Raw genomic sequence first — 18,143 nt, 5'->3', positions numbered from 1 at the left:
GCAGCACAGTTTGTAAGCAGCAGAAAATAACTTTGACTTCAGTAATTTTTTTTTCTTTACATTTCTCAGGCTGAGCGCAAGAAAATACGAACCACACAGCGCTGACTATTTTAATACTGTTCCAATTGCTTTTGCACAATGCGGGCTTTGTGTAAGCTCTGGTTTACAATCCAGAACCACTCTTCCTCTCTTTATGCTGAATTGTGATGCCAGCATTGATAATACTGTCCCGGTGCATTAAAAGGACACGGCAGAAGTCTGGCGACAAATGAAGAGCTGGGGGTTTTCTGCACAGAAGAATTGTAAAATGTCATTTTTTAAAAAGCAGTTTTAATAATTTGGGTTTTCATTTACTCATTTACGTATTTCATTAACAGACATTTGTGTTTGGTAAATAATATTAGATTACAAAGAAATGCACAGTATTTCTATTCATTTGGCTCCCTGTTAAGTCCAAAATTGAATTTAAAAACCTCTTAACATACAAGGTCTTGAATAATTATGCCCTGTCATATCTTAATGGCCTCATAGTATTTTATTATCCAAACAGCGCACTTCACTCTCAGAGGCAGAGTATTTAAAAGTAAAATGGGAGGCAGAGCCTTCATCTTTCAGGCCCCTCTTCTTTGGAAATAGCTCCCAGTTTGGATTGGGGAGACAGACACCCTCTCTACTTTTAGGATTAATGTTGAAACATTTCTTTTAGATAAAACTTATACTTACGATTGGATGCTGAATTATCCCTCAGTTACTCTGCAATGGCTGCTGGGGGTGTTTCTTCTTTACTCTTGTTACTACTCTCATATGTTCACACAGCACTCCGCACTTAAACATTAGATGTTTGCTGCTTCCCAAGTGTGTTTTTTGTCCCGCCTCTTACCCATCCCCCACCCTGAGCCTAGTTCTTCCTCTTAAAAGGGAGTTTTTCTTTCCTGCTATTGCAAAGTGCAAGCTCTCTGGGGGTCATCTGATTGTTGGGGCTTTTCTCTCTTTATCTTATGACATGAAGTGCCTTGACTTGACTGCTGTTGTGATTTGGTGCTATATAAATAGAACGAAATTGAATTTGTGACAAGTACAGTAACAGGAGCATGGATTGACTAACATAAGTGGATTTTCTAGTTTTCTCTTGTTCCTTGAACACAGTGGATGTTACAGACAGCAGGGAGCTTGGAAATGTCTAAATGTAAGTAAGTAAGTAAAATTTTATTTATATAGCACATTTCTAGATAAAAGATCACAAAGTGCTTCACAAGGTATAAAACAGAAGCAGTCCAAAGTTAACAAAATGCAATTCTAAAAAGATGTGTTTTTAGCTGTTTTTTAAAAGTAATCAATGAGTCTGCAGATCTTAAGTTCTGAGGAAGAGAGTTCCACAGTCTGGCGGCCATAGTGGCAAAAGCTCTAAATGATCATCTTTGAACAGAAAGATCAAATATAATTTAGCTTCCAATTTAAAGAATTTGCAGAGATTTCCATTCCAGAACCACACATCTCTGAAGCACTTCTTTATTTTAGTTATGTATTTTTAACCTGTGTCAGAAGATAAATTGGAGATGGCACAGACTGCCAGTGGCCCACCAAAGAAATCCTGCAGTGAGGTCAGACAACAGAATCAATATAAAACGAACCAAAACCAAACTTTTCCTCTGTCGCAAGCGGTTAAAACTTTCTTCATGTCGCTCTGTGGCTTAAAATGTGTCTCAGCTTCACTTCCTGATGTTCACATATTAGGCTGATGTGGTTTACAGATCATTTACATAAAGGTTTGGCATACTTAGCTGATGAGCTTTTGAGTACTACCTTCCACCTGATACAAACGTTTAAGGAGACCCTTGAGCTGCGTGCAAGCAGGCTCACATGCACAATTTAAGGCAGATGTTAAACTTTTATATACCCTTAAGTGAGAAGGGGTCACAAAAAATAATTCATAGACATTCGAATTGTGGTCTTATTTGCAGAGCAGGCAGGGTCCGTCTACACCGGGCTGTTTAGACTGCAGCACCTCGATGAGTGCATGGACGAAAATGAAAATGTGTGCAGACATTTAAGATTCCCGGTGGAGAAGTCATGCCAGCTTTGATGCTTCCACAGCGTTTCTCCTAATGCCCTAGTTTGCTGACATGTCTTGACAAAAATGTTGAAATGTGAATGAGCAGTCGTGTCCTTCTCGGGTTGAATTATAAGCAGAAATCAGAAAGTCAGTCAATCAGTGGAGGGCTAAAGCTGCTGAAAACTCAGCCTTCTTAGGGTTTTCTGGAGTTTTTTTCTTTTTGTTGTTGTTGTTGTTGTTGTTGTTCAATTTGGACACAGCCATGAACACAAAGCCAACACCACAGGAAGCTGTGTGATTCTTGTTTGTCTCCCTGCTGTTGAGCGAGTGCACGACTACTACCAGATTACAATCTCAGCATGGTTATCAGAGAAAATCGGTGTTATCAGACACTTGCCTCCAGTCAACTAAAAATAAATAAATAAACTGAAAAAAAAAAGATTTGCTGCCTAATGTAGGGCACCTCAATTTGAATATTTCATGCAGTACACCCGAGCATCAAAACCAGTCCCATCTGAAGTTAACGCGATTAGAGGCGCTGCATTATTAACACAATCGGGCGGAAATGATTGTGCAGGGCGTGCATTAGTGGTCTCAAGAACAGTTTTCCATCAAATTTTATCTTCACTGCAATTTCACGGCGTAAGCTGTGCTCATTTCTGCCTCTAATTTAAGAAAGAGATGGCTGCTCTTATCACTAGTACACAGAGGAGCGCTCATCGTTCCTTTTGAGTTGGGCTATCATGTGTTCCGTGCATTTGCCTGAAATCTTCACATCACCCTGTCAGCGTTCGCACACGTCTCCATCTTCCTACGCAATTACGGATAATTGTGGTATTGGAAAGGCAAGAGAGGAAAGCAACACTGCAATCTTCTAGTAATCCAATTCCACAATAGTTCTGCAGGGTGTTAAAAATCTCAAAGTATTAGTGCACATCTTTTTTTTTCTTCCCAGCAACACAATGAGAAATTATTTCAGTATTTTGACATTTGAAATTTCTCAAAATTACACCTGGAAGAAATTCATTTCGTATGAACACATCCGGCAAACAAGATACCTCGGGCCTGGACTGGGATGTAAGACTGAAAATGCTGAAAGGACAAAGAACAAAACAGCTCTGATCACAAGCTTGCAGAAAGGAGACAACAAACGGGGCACGACAGCCCTTCAGCTGCAGCAGGACAGGAATGGCAGTAATAAATTATGTGCCAGAAAGTAGGGGCTCCCTGCCAGGGTCGAATGCATTAACCATGCTGTTTAGAGTCCATAAAATAGTCCAGTTGTGCGCTGGAGGGGGAAACACGTTTATCTGGGGACAGTGTGGAGTCCCACTTGCTTGAATCTGTGACAAAGACATCAGGCTTTCTTTGGAGACACGAGTAACCACAATATGAAAGGCAGCTGGTGCAAAAATGTGCAGAGCTGTCAAAGGAAAATCACATGAAAATGTTTTGGTGGTTTCAAACTGGGTTTCAAACTCAGGTGCAGTGCAGAGTTTCCCAACCTGAGGCTGGAAAAGTGTAGGCGGAGAGGTATTGGCAGCGGGAATGAAAAGGTTCACATGTTTAAGTTTGACTAACAAGAAGGGACACCTCCATTATCACTTCTTACTATTTTTTAAAGAACTTTTCTCTGTGAGAACCCAAACTTTGTAGATCATTGAACTGCTGCATCATAAAGCGCGATTTATGATCGGTCTGAAGTGTCTGTGTAGAACATTTGCTCTCATTTCTACAGAAACCTCACACCTTCTTTCAAGAGACAATCCAGACATAACTCTCCATCCAGCTATTAGTGGCAGTTATCAGGTCTACTGCCTAATGCAACATCATCAGTGCCTTAAAATCTTCAGACACCGCCTGAAGATATATGCCGCTATATGAATTCTTAAACACGATGGTGTCTGACCTGGCGCTCCAGCGTATTGTTCATAATTCTTAGGCTGCAAATCTCAAGAATTAGTTATGATTTTTATTTTATTTTTTCCCCCACTCTGAGCTAGAAATCTTCACTTGCGTGCAACACATTCACCAGTTTTATTCCTGCCTATACTCTGGAGGGATTTTTATGGAGAGGGTTCTTATATCATTCAGAGGTTGAATTATAGAACTTTTCATTTGTGGAAACATTGTTGCTCAAGAAAACCATTAAAAATGGATCGCTAAGCCACACTGTTGGTGCTGGATGATGGGATTTTGTTTTGTTTTGTTTTGTTTTAACACAGAGTCACAGTTTGGGAAAATCACATATATATCACACTTTAAAGATTCCCTAATGAACAAAATGTATATTAATCCAAGAAATGTAGTATGTGTTCCTGACTAAAAACTACAAAGACCAGCAAGGGTAACCTAAGAGTAAGGATAGGCTTTGTTTGTGTGTATCTATTGTACATAACAAGGCTTCACTTGCTGTCACTCAGTTTTAATGGTTTATATCTTCAGTATGAACAAATCGATTTGGGTCAAAGCTTCAGTCAAGTTGGCAAAGTTGGAAAGTACTGTGAGACACTCTCATTCACTGCTGGTTTGGGTTTTTGTAGATTTTTTATGGAAGTAAAATATAGAAATATATTGCAAGTGTTCTCCTTTAACCTTCTTGAGTAGCTGGAAATCATTGGCAGGTGTCAACACTGCCTGTGCTGAGCAGAGTGTTCACTAACCTGAAAACTTTCATCGCCAGCCAAATTTCAGTGTCTGTGTCAGACAATTAGGCCTTGAGACAGACTTTATAATGTATAAATCAATGCAGTTAAACTCTTTAACATTCAACATTCACAAACTGCCAGAACCTGATCAGACAGGAACACATTAAACATAAAACCAGCACCAGGTAATAAGATAAACACTAAAAATGTGCTTTAGCAATTTAATCAAAGTATGACACTCGGCGAGGCTGCTGAAGCTCTCTGGGAGGGATGTTTTGAAGCCCGGGGCACCGACATCAAAGACTCAGTCGCTTTTGGCACTGGGAATGGCCGGGGGGGGCTCTCTAGCTCTGGCTCAGTGGGATTAAGAGAGGCCATATGTAGCTGGGGGCCAGACCAAGCGGAGGTGCGAAAAACTTCTCAGTGAAAACAGTCAGCCCTCCGAAACAGAGCTACAGGGCTCCTCTCTGAGTACACCTGTTTAGAATCAGCAGATAACCACATGTCAAAAAATCTGAAATGAAATTATCTCTTTGAGCCTCCCAGCTGCTCCAGCAAAGCTGCAAGTTTATGATATGAGAGTGCAGATGTAATGGACAGTTGCCAGAGGTGGTTCTACATGATTGACCTTCACCCATTTAAAGGAGAGTGTGATACGTGGAAGAATATCACCCATCTGTGATGGGCAGTGCCTTGCAGGAGGCATTGTATGCTCATCATGGGGTTAGAAAGAGTACATGAAGGTAGAAGTGGCTAACAAGCCACATCGGTCCCTGTATATACACGTTTCTTTTGGTCGTTTTTTCTGCTACATGTTGCTTGGTGTTATTTATAGTAATTTGAGTTCAGGGTTCATAGACGAGCCTTCAAAATAGAAGAAGCGGAACTTTTCTCAGAAAAAGAAAAACAGCTGCTGTTGTTCTAAAACTAAAACCATTAGCTGAAAGACGCCAGAACCTGCTCACATGGGTTAATCATCACAAGCAGCTCTTTTTATGTTACACACCAGTATGCTAATCTTTTCTCCTGTTGACATAACATATTTATCAGTGCCGCTTTAAGGTTTGTGTCTTTTGTAGTTGAAGAGCTGATTTTAGCGTGCATGTTAGAAAAGGATAAAAATTTCTTCCTTTGGGTTTTAAGAAGACATCTCTAAATCCAAATGTATTTGATTTACAAGCCAGAGGTCAACACAGTGATGTTAGCCTATTGATTCTCCTCTGGTTTAACCATGATGCAGTGGTGCCGGGTGGCAAAGTAAGCAGTTGTTTTGTGCAGCATATGACACAGCAGACATGCCATAGAAGAAAAAGCACCGACCCACTTAATAGCATTAGGGTCATATCAGCCTCAATCCAGCACAAGGCTTCAGCTGGACTGTCTCAGATTTGCATAAAAATGTATGCAAATCAAATTTATGACAGAAAAATCTCTTTTTTTAACAAAATAATTCCACTAGAGGTTTGAGTGATAGCAGCGCAGGTTAATATTGACTGTACAAAGTTGTAATCATATTTAAATACAACCCCAGGTGAAGAACAACACATGACACATTGCACCATGTCATTAATTATTTAACAAACTCTTAGATCAAGCTTTAGCAGCCGTAACCATTTTCTTTATGACTTTATCAGTTTTTCACATCATTGTGGGGAAATTTTGGCTCAGTCTTACAAAGCTGCTTCAGTTGGTTAAGATTTGCAGGAATTCATTTAATCACAGCTCTCTTAGAGTTCAATCAAAGTGTTTTAATCAGGTTGGACTTCGAGTTCATAGCTGGCTCAATGACTGCAAAGTACCCAGGTCCTGTGGCTCCAAACAAGCCCAAATCATCACCCCTCCATCACTGTGCTTGACAGTTGATATGAAGTGTTTGTGCTGATATGCTGTGTTTGGTTTTCTCCACACTAGCCACTGTCCATCATGGTCAAATGTCTCCAATTTGACCTTGTTTGTCCAAACGGACACTGTTCCAAGCGTCTTATGGTTTGTTCAGATGCAATTATTTTTTTGAGAGAAAATGCTTTGTTCTGGCAACCCTACAAAGCCGCTACTTGTTCAGTCTTTCGCTAATTGTATTCTCATGAATTTTAACATTTAACGGGCTAACTGAGGTCTGAGTCTGAGATGCAGCTCTTAGGGGTTTTGTTTTTGCAGTTCCTCTGAACATTGCACAGTTTGACCTTAGAGTGAATTTGCACTTCTGGGAAGACTGGCAGCAGCCTTAAATGGTTTCCACTTGTGAATAAAATCTTTCTCACTGCAGAATGATGGACTTCAAATTGTTTAGAAGCGCCCTCATAACCCTTCCCAGATTGATAGGCGGCAGCACATGCTTCTCTAAGATCACTGCTGCCGTCTTTCCTTCTTGGCATTACGTTAAGACACACCCGAACACTCCAATCCAGGAAACTGCTAAAACTTCTCCTTTCTTAAAGGCGCTCACATTCGCTGATGATCAGTTAATAAAAGACATTTAATTAGCAGCACCTAGCTCCTACTGACCTTCTTTACTTGGTTTCTCACACGTTGCTTCTGAATTTTGGATGAATTTTTGTTAAATAAGTCATGGGATGGTGTGGTATGTCATGTGCTGTTGTTCATCTGAGGTTGTTTTTACATAATTTATGTTTGAATGTGCCCTGATACATTAAACCTTAGAAGTGAAGGGGTGTGTCCTTTCTTTCTGTGGAAACGGGGTGAACTTGCTCTCATGCAAAGCCATCGTACGTAGTCATGCTTGTAGTTTTATGGTTTAATGGTGACATATTTCCAAAACTCTTAAATGTGTTTTAAGCAAGTAATTACGCAGGCTTTGTGGAAACAGCTGGGGGTTAAAGCCTCCATTATTTAATACAAACTGAGATAAAGTGAAATAGATATTAGACATAAACAAATCATTAAAAATTCCATTCAGTTACTAAATACAATGAGCCATGGGGCTCTACACAACCACCTTAGAGCGTCAGAGTCTTGGTTGTTTCAGGGGTTTTTCTGCCCTGTTGTCTGAAGGGATTAGCTGAGTTTTCAATGAAAAATGCATGGGGATGGGTTTTTTTTTTGCTTGAACCTCGGGGCTGATTATTTCTTTTAGTCCTGAATATTTCATGTTATAAATGTATTTTAACATAACATGTGAAAGCAAGTTTGCAAAGGCTTAAAATATTTAAGAGCAGACATAATAGTTCAGAATATATTTGTGTGTTTTAAACTTTTAGTGAGGGCTGACCGCTTTGTTTACATTCGGGTTGAGGATGGACACACCCCTGGAGATCCACACAGGAAATTATTATTTAACGGTGGAACAAAACATTGGGTCAAAGTGCCACATTAACCATTTTAAAGCTTAATATGCAATGTTGTCTGGAGTGCTTTTTTTCCTTTTTATAAACCTTGCATTAACATTAAGAATGAATGCTGTGATATACACGGTTATATAGGGGGCTGTCACTGTGTCCTGCTTTCTGGCATGTCCTTGGTAAGGCATCAGTGTAGTGTGTATACACACAAGTTACAACATGTGATTTATACAAGATAAAAAGCAGCAGTACTCAGAGTGATATGAGTTTCCATCACAGAAAATTCAACCCCCCATCAGTGAAAACAGGTACAAATATTGAGTTGATGTATTATTTTTAATGTCTGCACTCTAATTTGAATTCTTTGTGACATGTACAGAGGTCTCCAGTGAACTCAGAGTACAGTGGGTGTGAAGATGGAGGCAGAAGCAGAGCAAAAATGCCTCTGGATGGTGACAGTGGGACAAAAATAGCTCAGGAGAATTGGCAGTGGACTTTCGCTGCCAGTCACTGACCAGTTTCCTTCAAACCCTCAGTGGAGAGAATCATTTCTAAAAGGCTGGTGCGCACAGTCGGCCCAGCAGTATTTCCATCTGTAAGACCTTTGATACCTTCAACAGGAGACGCTGCTTTATTCCAATCTGACATTGTTTACTGAAGATGAAGAGGAATGCGCACACAACATAAATTAATGAGGTGCTTGAGAATACAATGCACAGCAGCATTCTGAATTTCAGCAGGTCTGATAAAGAAACACAGATGAGACCCTGCGTGCTTAGTACACAAACAGATTTACCGTCCCAGAAACACTTTTTAAACCAATTTTTCTTTATTTTTTTGGGCCCAAGTTCACTGCGGCTGTGGCGCTGACAGTATCGAGTCAGCATTAACTGCAAATAAAACCCAAGGAGCTGTATTAATTTGATGAACGAGGCTGACTGCAGGGATCGTAGAGGGCACCTTCTGGAAGAATATTTAAATAGTTGTACATATAAAAACGGGAAAAGACTAAACTCTGCAACCTAAATAAAAACAGTTCCGCCTGAATAATAAGGCTATAAAGTTGTACGTTAAGAGCTGTGCCAGCTGAGCAGTGAAATTTTTAGATTCTTTACATAATTATAAGTATTTATACTGCACTGTAAAACCCTCCATTACAGGTAAAAAGTACTAGCAATGTGCATAATTAAGCAGCACACTTTGGTTACAATCTATTCATCTCTGATATCCTGGTATTTTACTCCTGGTCTCATGTTTTGTTTTGTTTTTATTTGATGTGAAGCACTTTGTGATTCATCTTGAATCTGCTCTTTAAATACATTTATTAAAAAACTCCGTTGAAGATATGATTATTTTATCTCAACTGATTATTCCTTATCGTTTTTTAACAAAACAATTAAATTAAAGAAATTGCATTTTTCCATTTAAAAGCTGGGATCAAAACTGTTTGCATCATCAGCCCAATGCAATTTAATTAAAGCTTAGTTATTAAAGATCAGAGCAGCAGGATCTAAGCACTTTGGCTAAACTGTAGATAAACATGTTAAAATGATGCAGTTTAGTGCATGTAATGTGTTCCATGTTCAATATGGTAGTTGAACTTATTAGTATAATTGTGTTTTATCAGTTACCACAAACCACAAATAACAGACCACAGGAATGTCTACATCTTTGCAAGTAAAATAAACCTATCAGCTGCAGAGATTTTAGATTTGTTAATCCAGATGAGCTCCATGAAAAGCAAGAAGTTTAAACTAGTATGCAGAACTCTTCTTGAGTAACTCTAATGATTGACTTTTACATTAATTACTGACAGCATTAACCTCGAGTGATGCAGTGCACCAGGGCCTGAGTTTGGAAAACAATCAAGAACCGGAGACAAAGATGTGAAGAGTACTAAAGCAAAGTTTATTAGAATTAACAAAGAAAACATCACAAAGACAAAATATCTATAAATCTATCTTATTTTCTTTGTCATACAGCAAGTTTACTCCAGACTTAACGAATAAACTTGGGAACTGTAAAGCAGTCACATTTAAAAGGTGGGGTGTAGACAATCAGCTAACCTTAAACTGTCACAAACATCCCAGAGAACAGCTTCTGTGTGAGGAAAATCTCTGGATTTTTCCTGTTTATATTCCACACACACACACACGCACTCGCACACACACAAACGCACGCACTCAGACCAGTGTTTTCACTTTGGTCTTTCTGTTGTTCAGACAGGATGCTACGCACTTCGCCTGGAGACTCTCGTCTAAGTGAAGAGTGCTACAGTCATTGTGTAGCACCTTCAGGGTCTCAACAGGTGACAAATTATTGAAGTCTGGCAGATGACCATGCGCACATTGTTTATTTATAATTATTTACATATCTGCAAAAAACCAAACCGTTCCCTTCGTCAGCGTCTTCATTACGCCTCGGGACCGTCCGCTCGCTCGGCGGGGCTCTCGACGCTGCTGGAAACTAGTGGATCCTTGTCAGCTCCTCTACTATCTTAATCACCTCGTCCACTGTGGCTTCACGCTTCATGCCGCTCCCGTCATCGATCTGAAATCGAAGGACACCGAGCTATGAGCCTCCAATACTAAGACAAACCCCCTCAGTGCCACTTTCACATCAGATGAAAAATGAACACACACAGCACGTTTCAAGCATTTTTACTCAGCCTCACTCCTTCACCTGCATTTATTATTTCACTTGAGTGGACATGAAATGATCTTAAAAGCTTCTGAACAAATTACTCAACACTTAGATAAATAAAAAAATTGGCAGAAACTATTATTTTATTTTTTTATACGATTGCACTTAATCGGTGTCATTTTTTTCATCACTTTCTGCTGCATATAGAGGCTCTTGGGTTTTCCTGCTGTGAACCAAAACTTCTTTCTACTGGGATTTAAATGATGGGCTTTCAATGAAAGTGCAAGCAAACAACACAAAAGGACTGATTACATTTTTTCTTGGACTATGTTTTTTTGTGTCTGAATATGACTAAACTGGATAAGGCTGGATTCTGGAGTCTTCTTTGGACAGAGTAAATGTGATGGCATCACTTGAGCTTCATAAAGCTGTGATTTTAATGGGCTTTTTTTTTTTAGCTTATTAAGATGCTAGGATGCTGAAAAACAAAACAAAAAACTGTTAGTTGCAGACTTAATTTTTTACATCAAATATGCAATTAGTTTTTAATGTACCTATTTTTAGTTGCACAGAGACACCAGTGAGCAGCTAACATATTTTATTTTTATAGCAGTGATCCAACTTTAGCAGCACCCTGGCTTTAAACAGGCGTCTCCTGGCAAACAAACCATCCAAATACTTTGGACTGTCTTTATTGGCTGCTCTCGGGAGGCAAACAGGGAACAGCCTTTGTTTATCAGCTAAAAGTGTAATTTTTATTTATTTATTTTTTTAAATGCAGTAAGGCTAAAAAGACACACAAAGCAGTATATTGTTATTTGTTTACCTGCCAAAATTTATTTTTCCACCTGTTCTGCTATGAATGTTATTTCCAGTTCCCAGTCAGCTAATAAAAACTGTCCAAAGAGTCATTCAAAGTTCAGCGTCGCTTTAAGCCAAAAAACAAATACAAACTGCATCCTTCTTCACCAGCTGCTCCTGTTGGACCTGTTGGCTTCTGTCAACCTCGGTTATTACACTAACTTTCATATTTGTTTGTTCACTTTAAATTTAATAATAACAATATGCAACTATACTACAGGGAACAACACTGAATTTACTTCAGTGATATAGATGCAAGTCCATCTCTGCACTCCAGCTGAGTACACATGTCATAGATAAGAGAGCTGTTTCACAAACCTAACACAAAGTATTTCTTTACATCAAAATGGCACTGCCTGCAAGATTTCCAAAGCAATTCAAGTTCCTGCTTTAAAAGTTATGATACAGCTGTACACCCGGGAACAAAGTGTAAAATTTCCCAAAGGAGCCTCAGAATTTCAAAACAACTGTGGAGAAAGAGCCTCCATATTACTGGCAGGTACGTGCTGGAGAAAGTGATGGAGGCAGGAACAGACAGGCTGTAAGCTAAACACTAAACAAGCACGGGCCTCATGCCTGCCTAACCTTGCCTCGCTGCTCTTTTGAACATAATACGACTTAAATATGAAAAGAGACGTGAAGACAGAGGTTTGGGAGACCGTTTAAGATTGGACTAGAGCTGCTATAAGACTGACGAGGCCAATCTGACAAGCTGCAAGCACTGGCAATGTTTGTCATGACGAACTGATGCTCTCTGGGTAATCACTGAACGTTCCAGGAAGACGGCAATCCCGAGCATACTGACTATCGCAGTTAGCAGACTTGAATCCAAGTGAAAAGATTTGGTGGGATAAAAACAATGAGCTTTTACAAATGAGGCAGATGGAAAACAGCAATTATAGACAAAGGCAATCTGACTAAAGTCATAAGGTTCAGAAAGTTGTACTTTTAATGGCTTTCTTAAATATACTAACTAATCATTTGCAGAGACCAGCCCACACTTTATGTGTAATCAGTGATGACAGTACCGAGGGATGTACAACTTTTTCTTGTACTTAACTAGAGGTCATAAAGGGAAAAGTCATCAACAAACTGTTGGCTTGGGATGAATAATGACTTCTTTTCTTTTTTTTTTTACAACACATTATCACTAAACTAAAAACACCAAGCTGACTCTGAAAAGACCTCTGTTGGTATGTTTTTGTAACAATGTTTACTCATCACTTGAAAACCATCCTGGTTAAGTGTAGATCTGAATGGACATGAGCTCCTACCTGCAGAGTGCTGACAACCTCCTGCATCTTTGCCCGGCCGAGATCCAGGAAGCTTTCAATGAGGTCCCCGTCAATGAATCCCGTGGCCTGCTCCGTCTTTCGCTCCGTGTGGAAGGACCTCCAGGTGCAACGCAGTCAAGGAAAATCAATACAAGGCAGCTGCTTCGCCTGAGGATAGCACCTTCGGTACAATAATGCACATTTTACCTCAGGCCGAGTCAACAGATATTCACTATAATGAGAAAGCAGTCTAATAAAAGCAGCACTGCTCAGAAGACCAGAGAGAAAAGGTTGGTTGAGTCACGATGTTACTGCTGAATCCATAACAACTGTACAATGCTTAATAATACTTTGGGAAATGTATTATCTAGACTAACATGCCTGGACAAATCAATGAAATCTAAAAAACAGAAAAATGCCCTTCACAATTTCCTAAAACCAGAGGTGATTTTCTTAAGCTTAGTTTGTCTGACCAGCGCTCTAAAACCTAAAGACAAGCCGTCGCAGTACAGTACTACAGTAGAAGATCAATGCAACCAGTCAAACTTCACATTAGAGAAATCAGAACTGGCTCAAGTTTGGCTTAAAAATGATAAAATAAGTCACAAATGACTTCTTTTGCTAACTGCTAAATTGCTGTAGTTTAAGCTGTAAATAAGAATCAAATGATGAGACCAAAAGCCCGTGGAGCCGAATACAAATTTTTGCACACTTGAAAAATCTAGCAAACAAATCAAAGCTAATTAAAAGAAAACAGTATTACTCCTCTCGCTTCTCAAATCACAGCTGTCAGTGCAGTTCACCTCCATCTTTCTGACAGATGGCAAGCGTACTATAAAAGTAAAAAGGATATAAGCTGTGCTCGATTTTTCCCACGCTCTTGATGACTTTGTTGAGGCGGTTCTGCAGGTCCAACAGGAGGCTGTACCAGCCCTCGGACAGGGATGTCACCAGACCTAAACACACACACGTTAGTCAAAAACACAATGGAGGCGTTACAGATTTTCACCTCGGCAGTCTTTTGCAGCAGATGGGAAATACTTCTGGGTTCACATCAGTGAGAAGAATTTTAAGGACTAGATTCATAATAAACTCACAACAGCTGTATAATTAATAAATCAAAAGATCATTAGTGTGACTGCAATCGCCCTAATACAAATTTCATGCTTGTATGCTGGGACTATGTTGGGTGTAAAGAAGCAGGATTTCAATAGTTCAATAATTTAAAAGATTTCCAAACGGTCTCATTTTGAGACCGACTGTGCTGTAAATATTGTAGTCGCAGAGTTTCAGGGAAGTGGTGCGCTCTTCTCTGTGCTACAAATTAAAGTTGTGGTACACAGAGTGGGCTACTCTAACACTCTGGGGAAGTAATGTGCACTCAAACTGACTGGCACAAAAAACAAAACAAAAAAAAGCAACTTGTGAACAAAGAGTTGCACTGATGTGCAATGCAGACAATTTCTGTGTCTGTAAAGTCATGAAAGTGCTTTGGGACATGAGCCTGGAGGATAGCAGGGCAACAACTTACTACTATAATCATCTATTAATCTGATTATCTTTGACTGAGAAATGTCAGAGAAATAAAAATGTAAAACAAAACTTGGAGAAACAACTTGATATTAGGCACTTAACTCTTTTATGTTTAATAAGAAATGCTAAAGTGAAACGCTGTATGGCAATGTGATGGAAGCCTGTGCCGTATGTGTCAAATAACAGTAAATTCTATTTAATATGCTTTGTGTTGCTGTGACTGATGTGGAGCAACAGAGAGACTATAAAGGTCTTCCAAATAAAAGCTGCAGAAAAAGATGCGACATTATTTTTGTTCATCAGCGGGTTAATGAAAGGTCTTTGATCATCAGTCTACCCTCTCCTTCTCCCTTTTCCACTGGAGGATTAGTCCCAGCAACTCAGTGCACCCAAATACCACATTCTGCATCAACAGTTCTGGATGAAAAAACAAATTAATATGCATTTTCTCCTGCTGATCTTCTAGGAACTTGTATGTAAATTTGACTCATGGCTCATCATTTGCATGTTGTCTTGTTTTGTCTAACAAACAGTCAGAAACTTTTAGATAATATATATATATATAAAGTTAGGAAAAAAATTAAATCGAGTGGAATAAATAGATAAAAAGTACAATTTTTTCAATTTGGCCTCATGCTAGAACAAAACATATTTTGGAGGTTTAGCTAAAAGTTAATTTAAAAAACAAAATAAAGCAAACATTTTAAACTCAATCACACTGATTAAGCTCCGCAACTCCTTAGAAAATACTAACATCCAGTATTCTCTATTTGACTAATAACACAAGTAAAAGATTTAGAATTTAAATTTAGCATTGAAAGACTGTTCCTAAAGCTCTGCCTTTCCCAAATAATGGACTCTCCCGCGTTACTTCAATCGATCACAATAATCTTCCCATCTAAGATTATCTACTATCCATTTTCAACAAGTTTATTGCAAGTTTATCCGCTTGTTTGTTGCTATCTGGCTGGAATAATCTTGTGGCCTTGCAGCTTCTTTCCAGTAATGTCTAATAAATCAAAACATCTCAGAGCAATAACCCTGGCAGAGGTATTTATCTTCATTAGACACTGAAGCTCATTTTAGTTTACCAGCTCCTGTGGAAACCTTTAACTGGAGCGTACAATGGAAATTCTCGTATCCTGTTAAACTTTCTTCTGACACTTTTTCAGGAGTCACAGAGAGAGTGCTGAGGGGAAATTATGTGCTGCGTGTTGGTGCTCTGGGAGACCAAGGGGTGAAATACTGCTGTGTCTGAATGTTGTGTGCTCCACGTTTTTCATCCCTGCCTTCATTACTGCCAGGATGAAAGTTACTAGTTTTAATCTGAGTAATGAGGTGTAAACTGTGATTTCTTTTCCTTTCTTATTCCTTTCTCAAATGGAAACATTAGTTTTAAAGAAATGGCTTTGGAGACGTTTGTGCACTCTCTAATTAGTCTGAGGTATATGAAAACACTGACAGTGACTGTAGCACTGCAGAGGCAATCATTTGCTAAAGGACTGTCATTGTGAGATTTTTCACCGGATTTTTTTTTTTTTTTTTTTTTTAATTTCCTACCAAAATCTGTTAGAAAACTTTTCACAGAGATACCTGTGGTTTATCCTGAGCAATGGAGGCAGCGTTTTGAAAAAAACAAAAAACACACGGTGCTGTTAAGCTTTTGATTAACAAAAAATATGCAGCTTTGTAAAATATAAAAACCACCTGGCTGTAATAATCTGCTACTCTCTTAAACAGCGCATTTAAAAACTAGAAAGAGGTAAGAAAGAGAAATCAGGTTTTTTAAATTAAAACTCTAAATACTTGTATAATTCTTCTTATTATTCATCTACATATGCTGATCAGTGAAAACACTGAAAAAACAGAGGTGAAAAGATCAACATTGAGAATCTCACTAGAACTAGTTAAAAACAAAAAGAGAGAAAAAAAGTGCTGCCTCTTAGACCGTGTCCTTTCCTAACTTATTTCATGATGCCCGCCTTACTGCTTGAAAAGAAAAGAGCCCGGGTGCTATAAACTGGCCTGTCTAGACCAGTCACCTGAGCCAGTAAGAGAGAAGATTTCTCTCTTAAACCTACAGCAACTCCTCAGTTCATCAATAAAGAGCGTAGCAAGAAGAAGAAGAAGAGGGAGATCCAATAAAGTGCTCAACATCCAACCTTTGACAGCATTAAATTTAAAATTAACTGTATTTCCAAAAACAGTTTCATTTTATTATCTTTTAAAATTAAACGCAGGGTTAAAATGAGCCTGTTCTATTTACATCTTACACCACACCAACGCCACAGAATAACTCCTGCTATCAATCCTCTATTGAATAACGATGGAAACTCTCAGCAGTGGCTATTACAAATAAATCCATGTTAATCCATAAAATTGGACATTACTAATGAGTGAAGTTAGGTGAAGTAATGGTAAAGGAGAAATTTCAGAAGTTAAAAATCAGATTTAGCCAACAGTTAGATGACTGGAGCCCCTAACTTCTCAGTGCATCTTTGCACAAAGGCTGAAAAACAAGGAGGGTGGGGATAAATCTTGCTGGCTCTGAAAACTATCTACCTCCCGTCACTTCCACTAATTGACAAATTATCTCTCATTTGTCTGACCAGGACAAAAGCCAAGGTGAAAGTAAAGTTTTGGAGTGCTACATGCTGAAAAGTTACTTGGCTGGGAGCCTCCACTCAGTTCAAGGAAACCAGTGGACAGTAGGAAGTTCCTACTGCCAGCCAAGAAACAGTGCAGTGTTTGTCTTTGTGTAGGCTGAGAGCCAGTGGGAACTAAATATTGTTACCTTTGTCACTTGGCATGTAGTTTCCACCTCTTCTCAGTCTTGGGAAGCTAAGCTAACTAATACTGGCTAAGCTAAGCTAACTAATACTGGCTGTAGGCTTACAGCAATTTGTCATGTCATCTGTGCACTTACCAATCATGCCATTAACTGTGCCAAAGAGCACTGAGCCCTGGGTGGGTGTGGAGCTCTCGCCGAGGTTCTGCAGCACCAGCGAACCATGGCAGAAGACATTTACAAACTCCCCAAGGTGAAACAGCCCCACTTCCTGCAGGTGCTGACGTTCCTCGTCTGTGGTGGCCGCACTGACCAGAGAAAGGACGGTGAGAGAGAAATGCAAAAGGTGGAGAGTGAGGGATTATAAACAATAAAGAATAAAACATGTAAGAAAAAGGGTTGATGTATGAGCAAACAGATAGGAGAGAAAAAATAAAGTGCAAAAACAAAGAGAAGATTAAGGGAAAAATGGAAAAAAAGAAATTATTGGGGGACAGACTTGATCGATTAAACGAAACAAAAAACAAGGGGGGCAGAGATATTAGAAGTGTTAGAAAAGGTCAGAGAATGATAGAGAAGTAATGGATAAAAGGGTGAGAAACAGGGGGGAGAGCAACAGGAAGAGAGATGTGACACAAAAATAAAGGTCAAAAGCATTGAGAGGTCCAGCTTGATGTAGAAGGCGGATAATAAGCTGGGACATAAATGTAGCACACTCACTTCCAGACCACATCTTTCTTACTTTTCCTTAAAGTCAACACTTGTTTTATAGCAGAATTACTAAAGAGAGAAAGGCAGCAGAGTGGCTAAAAGCTCACTGCTGAGATAACTTCCAAAACAAATGCAAGGACAATTGCTGCTGCATCACATTCACTACAGTGATGGTGCTCTACGAAGTACCGTGCAACTCACGGTAAAAATCACCCTCGTAATAAGATGATACTGCCTTCAGTGAATAAATGTTGGAGTTGACACAAACTTTTTTTGATGGTTGACTTCAATGGAAAATGTAATGGGGCCGTAATGCTTACAGGAATCATTCAC

At 39.2% G+C, this 18,143-nt stretch overlaps 1 protein-coding gene across 1 annotated transcript in view; it reads right to left on the bottom strand.

The window, feature by feature from the left end:
* Positions 1-9,887: 9,887 nt before the first annotated feature.
* The window catches only part of ddb1 (damage-specific DNA binding protein 1), a 45,303-nt gene continuing 37,047 nt past the window's right edge, over positions 9,888-18,143 (bottom strand). Inside the window, exons 24-27 of the mRNA XM_003450791.5 lie at positions 17,238-17,407; positions 13,632-13,734; positions 12,779-12,902; positions 9,888-10,550 (exon numbers count right to left, since the gene is read on the bottom strand). Of these exons, the coding sequence (XP_003450839.1) occupies positions 10,467-10,550; positions 12,779-12,902; positions 13,632-13,734; positions 17,238-17,407 (481 nt within the window). The 3' untranslated portion in view covers positions 9,888-10,466. The remainder of the gene's footprint in view (positions 10,551-12,778; positions 12,903-13,631; positions 13,735-17,237; positions 17,408-18,143) is intronic.

This window comes from Oreochromis niloticus, linkage group LG1 (genome assembly GCF_001858045.2).
Source record: "Oreochromis niloticus isolate F11D_XX linkage group LG1, O_niloticus_UMD_NMBU, whole genome shotgun sequence".
Taxonomy (NCBI): Eukaryota; Metazoa; Chordata; class Actinopteri; order Cichliformes; family Cichlidae; genus Oreochromis; species Oreochromis niloticus.
Note: the sequence above shows the minus strand (reverse complement) of the source record. Positions and strands in the feature narration are given on the sequence as shown.